Below are 10,085 nucleotides of genomic sequence, written 5' to 3' on the forward strand. Positions count from 1 at the left end.
GAGCAAGAAATGAATCAGGAATTAATTGAAAGTCATACATACATATATATATATATATACATACACACACAGTAAAGTCTCGTTATATCGATATCGGATATATCGATAGTCCCGGTTGTATCGATACTATTTCTATGCACGCACGGAGAAAATTACATGCAAACAGGGTCGGATATATCGATAGTCCCGGTTATATCGATATTTTTTCGGACTCCCTTGAATATCGATATAACGAGACTTTACTGTATATATATATATATATATATATATATATATATATATATATATATATATATATATATATATATATATATATACACACACACACACACACATACATACATACACTTATCTTTTAATTTAGCCACAATGAACCAGACCCAAGAACTGTCCGAAAATGTCAGGGACAAAATTGTTGACTTAAATCAATGCTGGAATGGGCTCCAAAACTACAAGCCAACCATGGCTCATTTGGCTCGATTTACTTTCAAATGTCACTTGTACCAAACTTGAGTGAAACCATGCATGGCGTGAAGGCAACATCCATAATCCCGGCCGGCAGTCTCATTTATACCAGTCAAAGGCATCATCAATCTCTCTTCCCTCACAATTATGCTTCATTCACGTGCAAGTGCAAGACGTAGGAAATAACACGCAGCACCTCCCTCTTTGCAAAGTGCCGTTTATGAAGGGAGTTATGGCGTGTATTTTGGATGGATGTTATTTTTTTTTTTTTTTTGTATATTTTGTGCACAGCGCTTTGGTAAGTGTGACAGCTGTGAGAACACTATATAAATAGAGTTCAGTTGATTCATTCAACATGACTTAGCATTAAAACAATCCACCTGGTCTCGTGCATATAAAGGGGGATCTAAGTGATTGTCATTGTAAGTGTGTCACTTGTGATGGTGGCCAAACCGGCTTCACCTGTTGCAGGGATCTGACATTAAATCGATTTCCTGTGACAGTGGAACCTTGATGAAACAGATTTTGAATTTAACAGAAAATAGTGTTTAGTCCACAGGTGTAACAATTCATCAAAAATCAAATTAAGAGTCATTGTTCATACTTATGGCTTCCTGGTGGGCCAGTGGTAGCGTGTCGACTTCACAGTGCATTAAATCCACAGTGCATTCAATCCACAATCTGTGTGTGGATGTTCCACATGGGCCTGCGTGGGTTTTCTCCGGGTCCTCCGGTTTCCTCCAACATCCCAAAAACATGCATGGCATGCTGATTGGACACTCTAAATTGTCCCTCGATGTGAACGTGAGCTCAGATCTTTGTTCGTCTCTGTGTGCCCTGCAATTTGCTGGAAACCGGTTCAGCGACACCTATGCGAGTGTGACATTAAGATGCCACTGACAGCACATACTTTAATTAGAACTTCTTTTCCTTTCAAGGGTCGCCACAGCGAATCAGTTACCTCCATATAAACCTGTTTTGGGCATCCTCTTCTCTCACACCAGCTACCTCCAAGTCCTCTTTCACAACATCCATAAACCTCACCTCATGAATCATAAAATCCATAAAGCATACTTTAATTTGAACAGCATATTTTATTTATTTAGTCATGTATGACTGTTTTAATTATTGCTGAATGTTCTACCTACAATTTGAAATAGCTTGTTTAACGGACAACCGATGTCTCCGTACAAGTTGTTTCCATAATTTGTAAAATGGCTTCAAATGACTTCTACTGGGCGTATTTTAATAAGATTCCACCGCATATACAGTAAAGTCTCGTGATATCGATATCGTTTATATTGATAATACTGCTTAATACGACACTATTTTCATTTCCCGTGCACATTTATAGTCTTTGAATGTATAATTAGTTCCGATTTGTATGATTCGTGGTTTTTACGATAATCGGGTTACTACGGTGCTCTTTTTCATCTTCCGCCGGCCATTTTGCTGTTTATATCGATACAAAAAATACTTACGGTGAATCGATATTTGCTTAGGGGTTTCTATACAGTACCACCATGATCGAAATCTGTATCGGTCGCTGTATCGGTCGCGCCATTGGTCGACTTGGTCACACGAGTTTGTTACGTGACCAGCTCCCGTGTAGCAGACGCCATTTTCATTTTCAGACGCCAGCTCGTGTGTAGCAGACGACATTTTCTACCGTCTTCAACAATGGCGACAACAATGGCATACATAATTGCAATCGATTAATGAATTATATGTGCCATTTTGAGGCAACATTGGGGAAACATCTCTCACCCAAAAAAAAAAGAGGCACAAAATGGCGAGCTCCAATGGCCACCTCCGTTTCTTATATGGCGCTTGGATGCCCTCTTCTGGCAGCTTTTGGGCCCAACACAGTTCTCAGACGAAACATACTTCATCAACATAAGTAATGTAAACGTTGCTGTTTTGGTTTTTCATCCATGTATTTGTGTAGCATTCAGATATCTTTATCGCTTGCAACAATCACTGTTTTTTTCGTGGTTTCCTGTGAATAGAACGTGAGGATTTTGCATTGATTGCATTTTTGAAAGGAAATACAGTAGTCATTAAAAAAGTGTAAAGACGTTTTTATTTTATGCACAAATTTATTTTTCACTTCACTACTGTACAAAAAGCATGTTAGATGACATGCCATATCAAAGATCCCCCGTTTACGTGTTGCCCCCCCCCCTTAATGCAGTTCGGCGCAGGACGGATATATCGACAGTACGGTTATATCGACATTTTTTCTAACTCCCGAGAATATCGATATAACGAGACTTTACTGTAGCTATATTTTACGTTTTAAGACTCGCGCTGAACATTCAGGAAGTCTTGTTTTTGAGTTGGTGACGAGTCCGTGCGTGACGTCATAAAAGGACCCCCCCCCCCGACCGTAAAAAAGACTCATTGTAGCGTCCTTCCATCACATCAATGTATTTTGCTGTACTGTTTTGTTTGAAAACCTTGTGTTGCATCCTAAAGCCACCAGAAGAGGGAGTCCAAGATCCATGGAAGGAATTTATCAGCCTGTGGAAACGGGCTGATTCATTCCTCACAGGAGCCTCTTTTGCGGGACGCTACATTGCAGTCCAGATGCCTCAAAATGACACGAAAGGACTTCTTTACTCGATTGCAAACATGTATGCTTTCCTCTTCAGAACTATTTGAATCATATTCATAACTGGATGTGTAACAAGAAAGCATATTCTCCGACTCTGAAGCCATTGTTTGGATTCTCCAGCAATGCAAGACGTCACGAACTGGGGGGGGGGGGGGGGGGGCTTTCTGAAAATGCCCAATTCACAGCTCAATTTTTTGCAGATTTTGGACACTAAGTCTTTTTTATTGGTGTTTTGCATTTGAATAAAAATATCATACTGCGTGTTTTGGGTATTTTAGCTGCTATAAAACGTTTTTCTAATGTCAGTTAAAAAACAAAAAAGTGACGTCGGTTGCCCTTTAAGTGCTCCAGAAATATAGGTTGAGTTGAAAATGTAAAATACAAAAGCACCCCCCAGTTGGGCATTGAGATGAGATGTCGTCTTCCAGATAGGGACAAAATATACATACAATTGTTAAGGAATGTCCAATATTAAAACATGATCTGTAAGTTGTGAATGAAGACATAAAATGAAATTCCCATAATTCCCTCCATGTGGAATGGTGGGTGCTGGCTATGCACGTAGGCTGTGCTTAGAGTCACGGTGACGCATGACGTTTAGTTCAACTGAGCATTTCATCAAAGAAGCTTAAATTGGCGTTTCCACCCTGCTGACTGTTAGATGATAGGGCAATAAAGGCATTTTAGGGTAACCTGAAAAAATCATTTGAAGTCAGTCCCATGCAATTAATTGTCACCATTGAATCATCACGGAGTAATCGCTGCCTGTTGTGACAGATGGGCATAACAACTTTCAATAAATAGCAAAACCAAGTCGTCTAGTTGCCAGGCTGTAGACATTTCGGAATTAACGCATTGTGTTTCAGTTCAAAGCGGTATTAGCAAGCACACTTTGAACCAACTCTTTCACTCAGTCCCTAACGGGGGGAGCAAACAATGCCAGAGAAGCATCTGCGTCTCGCTCCCCAAGCCAGATGGCTGACGACTGGCTGAAGACAATAAACTGCCAAACCCACGCCATGAACTTAACTTAATGTGACAAACAATACACAATAAAGCAGCACTATGGTTGAAACCTATTCAATACCCCGGTATTGTCGCTATCACACTTCTATGTAAAACATGAAACTTTTAAAGTTTCATTTTGTATCACAAGGATGTCATCGTCTCCAGAGTTCCACACTTCAAGTGGGATCATATTATGTACGACCGATGTCTTGAGTGAACTGATGGACAATGAGGAGCGTCGGTCTTTTATATCAAGTCAAGGTGCACAAGAACGCCCTCGTTGAATACAGAGCGCAACAACCAACTACAACCTCATTGTTGACGGTCCTAATTCATTCGATCTCAATTCGGTCTCTGGTCACTTTTATTGAGGACCGATTAACTGGTTGATAAACGTTAGCATTGCTAATCAGTCAGCTAGTTTGTCGTGGAATAGTCACGTTAAAGGGTGGAAGTTCAAAGAGCATAGCTCAATTGGCGAATAGTTCGTAAAGCACCTTACCAGAGCGGACATAAGGAAAAGCTGACACAAGCAACATTTCATATCTACAATCAGGAATGTTGGTATTTCTACCGTTATGACACGATTTCATTTACCTCGATTTCAAAGTCGGGAAGGTTGAACGCTGCCCTGAAAAGCGAACAGAAGTGGGCTATGGCGGGCACTTCCCACCAAGATTGGACTTCTTCCACAGAAACTGTAAATCCCTGGGACATTTTCAGACTGTTCAAATCGTGTCACGTTTGTTTCTGTCATTAGAAATCGGTTGGAGGTTCAAAAGTTCAATGAAACGATTCCGATAAAAGTTGCTTGCGCAGTCTGCCTCGCTCGGCTGCCATGACGATTCGCCGGTCTCTTCAAGCTGTTTCAATCAGTCCCAGCGGAGGTGAACAGATGGGCAGGGCCATACCATTATTCGTAGGGAGGGGAGGACGGCCACTTACTGTTCGAGTTACGACTACAAATGAGCAAATCTATTACTTACTTCCGAGTTTTCATACCGTTCGATGGCACTTGTCTAATTCTTGATTTGATTTTGGGAGCAGAAAAATTATATGCTTTTAATTCCCCATTGATCTCGATTGTGCGACCTTCGTTTAAAGAGAATGCTTTGAACGGTGAAATAACGATAACAGTAAAGTGTCGATAATTGCTTTGTGTCAAGTATTCTTTCTGGATGTAATTAAAAATAATCGATCGGTATAGTTTTTTTTCCCTTTCAATGGTTTTAAAGTCGGTCTTCACAAGCAGACACAGGATTAATAACAACCACAAAACCAATGTTAAAAAGATTGTAATCCCCAAAACGTCTGTGATCGCATTTGGATTGAGTAAACAGCGCTTCCGCCTCAAATGATTTGCCCATGACACATCATAGGGTCTCCCCCTATCGTACCAAACACAAACTGCACGCACTTGGGGAAATTACGATCACCGTGCCATGATCATGAGGGGCACGTATCCAGTTTTTCTTAATTTGTCAGAATATATATATATATATATATATATATATATATATATATATATATATATATATATATATATATATATATATATATATATATATATATATATATATATATATATATATATATATATATATATATATATATATATATATATAACATGAAGTGGGAGGTCAACACCAACTCCATCCTGAGAAAGGCCCAACAGAGGATGTACTTCCTGAGGCTGCTAAAGAAGACTGCGGTCATGCCAGCCTCCACTCGCAAAATCGAAGTCAATGGAGCCGCCACTTCGATTGACAACACTGTGCATTACGGTAATCTACGGCGAGCGAGTGTGCGAGCGAGCGGCGCGCACCACCTTCAAAATAAAGGCGTCACAACGAGTGCTTTGGATGGAAATGTACAAAAAATATGGAAAACAAGTGGTTTCTTGGCTGTCAGGTAAGGATCACATTAACTGAATAATAATAACTCTCAGAAAGGTGCCAAAGTGCGTTATCAAGCGGAAAAAGTAATTGATGATGATGACAAAAGTAAAATAAACACCATCATCGTTGAGTGCATACTGATGTTATCCATCCATTTTCCGTACCGCTTATTCCTCATTAGGGTTACGGGTGGTGCTGGAGCCTATCTCAGGTGTCTTTGGGCACAAGGTGGGGGACACCTTTGCCACGTCCGCACGAGGAGTGGCGACAGATCTCGACGGATGAAAAAAGAAGGGAGCTGGATCCAAAATACTCTATGGAGACAGTATAGTTCAAAAAGGGTTTTTACTGAGACACGCAGGGAAAAACAGAAGGTAAGGCAACCGAACAGAGAGGCACGGGTGCCGGAACTAGGGAGCTGGTTTCCACCGGCTGTCCGGAGGGACACGTGGAAGACCGCGTGGACCTTCATCGTGGGTGGTAGCCGGAGCCTGTCCAAGACCGGGCTGAGGGGGGAACGGGCCCGCGAACCGCGGACCCAATTTGGCCGATATCTCAACCAACTGGAGATCCCTCGTGGACAGCCACACTTCCTGCCCGACCTGGTAGACCGGTGCCTGGTGGTGACGACGACGATCCGCGATGTGTTGGTTCCGTGACGCCATGCGTGACAGGGCGGCTATGGTCTCCTTCCACACTCGATGGGCCCGTCTGAGGTGGTGTTTGATAGACGGGACCTCCACCTGGCACTCCTGGGTGGGGAACAGCAGCGGCTGATAACCACAGGCAGACATGAACGGAGACCGACCTGTGGCTGAGGAGACCAAGGTGAAGTGCGCGTACTCCACCCACGGCAAGTGGAGAGCCCACGACGCTGGACGGTGGAGGCACATGCACCGTAGAGCCGATCCCAGATCCTGGTTCTTGCGCTCCGTCTGGCCGTTGAATTGGGGGTGGTAGCCAGACGACAAGCTCACCGATGCCCCTATGGGACGACAGAAGCGTTTCCATACCTTGTACACAAACTGCAGCCCCTGGTCTGACACAATGTCCGCCGGAATCCCGTGGAGACGGACGACGTGGTTAACCAGGAGCTGGGCCGTCTCGATGGCGGACGGTAACCTGGTTAACGGAATGAAGTGGGCCAACTTGGAGAAGCGGTCCACCACAGTGAGGACGACCGTCTTGCCACAGGAAGGCGGAGGACCGTGACGAAGTCCAGGAAGGTATGGGACCAGGGTCGGGAGGGGACTGGAGAAGCCTGTGGGAGACCTTCCCACTGGCGCATGCTGGGCATGCCTTCACGTAGTCCGCAACGTCGTTCCTGTACCTCACCTCACCGCTGGGCGATGAGGTGGACCGTCCTGTTGACCCTGGAGGGGTGTCCCCATTGCAGCACCTAAGCGCGGGGGGGGGGTGCGAATAGGCGATCCACCGGGCAACCCTTGGGAACCGGGTTACCACCTTTGGGCCTCCTGAACCCTCTTATTCACCTCCGACCTAAGGGCGCCCAGGATGTGTTGCGCCGGCAGGATGTTGGTGATGACCTCCTCCTTCTCTGCCGGCTCGTGAATGCGAGATAGGGCGACCGGTTTGGTGTTCTGCGAACCGTAGACGAGACAGTATAGTTCAAAAAGGGTTTTTACTGAGACACGCAGGGAAAAACAGAAGGTAAGGCAACCGGACAGTGAGGCACGACAGCCGAGCGGGACCAACCTGCATACTGTTGGGTGACAGGGTCATGAGATGAATGAATACAACGGCGAAAATCGAGCGGAACCGCGTGGCTTTTATAGCCAGAAGGCACAATCAATGGGATTGGAATCAGGTGAGTGAGCTCGGACAGCAGGGAGGGGAGGGGCGCGCACCTGACGCCAATCAGGATGTGACAACCCTAAATTGTTTGCCAGCCAATCGCAGGGCACACAAAGACGTACAACAGTCACTCTCACACCTAGGGACAATTTGAAGTGGTCAATCTGCCTGCCATGCATGTTTTTGGAGTGTGGGAGGAAACCGGAGGACCCGGAAAAAACCCACGCAGGTCCGGGGAGAACATTCAAACTCCACACAGGGAGGCCAGACCGGGACGCGAACCGGCGACCTCTGCACTGTGAAGCCGATGTGCTAATCACTCGACTACCGGGCCGCCTGCTGACGTTATTTTTCATTAATTTTTAAAAAGTCCTAAAGGGGAAAATCTTCGATATCCCTGGACTAAATCAACACCAGGGGAAACTAGAGCACACCAGCGATCACACCAGACCACTCTGATACAGAGCTGATGTTTTATTTTGAAATAATGGGCCTCTGAAAAGTGAAAACATATTGATATTGTTCGTCAATTTAAAAATAAATTTATAAATCGAATAATATCCGATATTCCGGGACATAATCAACACTGGGGGAAACCAGAGCACCCCAGCTATCCAACCAGCCTACTCTGATACAGATCTGATGTTTTATTTTGAAATAAAGGGACTCTGAAAAGTGACATCTGACCTGTTTCCATGTGAACATGTTGGTATTGTTTGTCAATGTTTAAAAAAAATCTAAATCGAATAATATTCAATATCCCGGGACATAATCAACACTGGGGAAAAAGCACCCCAGCTATCCAAAAAGACAACTCTGATTCAGATCTGATGTTTTATTTTGGAATAATGGGGCTCTAAAAAGTGAAAACATATTGATATTGTTCGTCAATGTGAAAAAACTTCTAAATTGAAAAAATATTCGATATCCCGGGACCAAATAAACACTGGGGGAAACCAAAGTACCCCAGCTATCCAACCAGACCACTCTGATACAGACCTGATGTTTTATTTTGAAACAATGGACCTCTGAAAAGTGACATCTGACCTCTTTCCTGACTCCAATGCATGAAAACATATTGGTATTTTTTATCATTGTTTAAAAAGTTCTAAATCGAATAATATTTGATATCCTGCGACAAAACCAACACTGGGGAAAATTAGAGCAGCCCAGCTACCCAAAAAGACCACTCTGATTCGGATCTGATGTTTTATTTTAGAATAATGGGCCTCTGAAAAGTGATAATGTACCATTCCTCTGTGCTCTTGTTTGTTTGCTTTTTCTTTCACCCCTGTCTTGTGTTGTTTTTGTTTTTGACCTGCTCTGCACCTTTAGGTATTGCCCACTGAGGATATTGGCATTTTTGGAGTGCGTGTTGTATATGTTTTTCCTCCTGTGTTCTGTCCTCCGGGTCCGTGATTATTGTGGTGCTGGATCAGGGAGGCGATTGAAATCCGGAAACGAGAACCAAGGACCATCAACAGGGATGAGGGAGCTTACAAGCTCTCTACTACCTGGAGCAATTACCTGGATGGACGAGCGGACAGCGGGGGTGCGTGACTTGCCTGTCAGATCTGACAGGTAGGTCACGCTCTCATAGCAACACCAGCTGAAAAAGGCGCGTCACACCAACATCCGTGACACTCTGACGAAGGCGGAAGTATACGCCGAAACATGTCAGGTATTTGAACACCTACAATAAACTGTCTGTAAGAAAAGAATCTGGCTTCAATTAAATCAATGCAGATCGTTTAATGGTTGAGCATGCAAAAAGTTGTTGAAACTTTAAAGATGAAAAGTTACGAACTAACATATTAACGGCCTTCTATACAATGGAGTTCATAATAAGAAAATCGAGAATTTCATCACGGGGTCAAGAAAAGCATTCGTGTTCGATTCAAAGAAAAGACTCACTGTCGCAATGATACGTCCCAGGTTTGACTGTCATCAAAGCATCCTTTCGGCTTCACAAAGAGCTCGGTCCCCGTTCTGAAGAAAGTCATAATCTTTGGCTTGGAAGAGCCAAAGATGATGCTCCCAAATGGCTCCTTGGGTGGGGTTCGGTACCTCCAACAAGGTTAAGAACCACTGCTCTAGAATCAAAACAATGGCTTCAGATTCTTTCTTGTTACTCATCCAGTTATGAATATGATTCAAATAGTTCTGTTTGCAATTGATTAAAGAAGTACTTGCGTATCAATTCGAGCCATCAGGACTCCAATGTAGCGTCCCAGAAAATGCACAAGGTGGTGCCCAAGCTCTGTTGGAAATGGGCTGATTTG

The 10,085-nt window shown here is 43.8% G+C and overlaps 1 protein-coding gene across 1 annotated transcript in view; it reads right to left on the reverse strand.

Moving 5' to 3' along the window:
• Positions 1 to 4,961, reverse strand: part of cecr2 (CECR2 histone acetyl-lysine reader) — a 45,853-nt gene extending 40,892 nt beyond the window's left edge. The window contains exon 1 of the mRNA XM_088997067.1: positions 4,688 to 4,961. Coding sequence (XP_088853193.1) covers positions 4,688 to 4,807 — 120 coding nt within the window. The 5' untranslated portion in view covers positions 4,808 to 4,961. The remainder of the gene's footprint in view (positions 1 to 4,687) is intronic.
• Positions 4,962 to 10,085: the final 5,124 nt, after the last annotated feature.

This window comes from Hippocampus bargibanti, linkage group LG05, assembly GCF_051943395.1.
Source record: "Hippocampus bargibanti isolate YZ-2025 linkage group LG05, ASM5194339v1, whole genome shotgun sequence".
NCBI lineage: Eukaryota > Metazoa > Chordata > Actinopteri > Syngnathiformes > Syngnathidae > Hippocampus > Hippocampus bargibanti.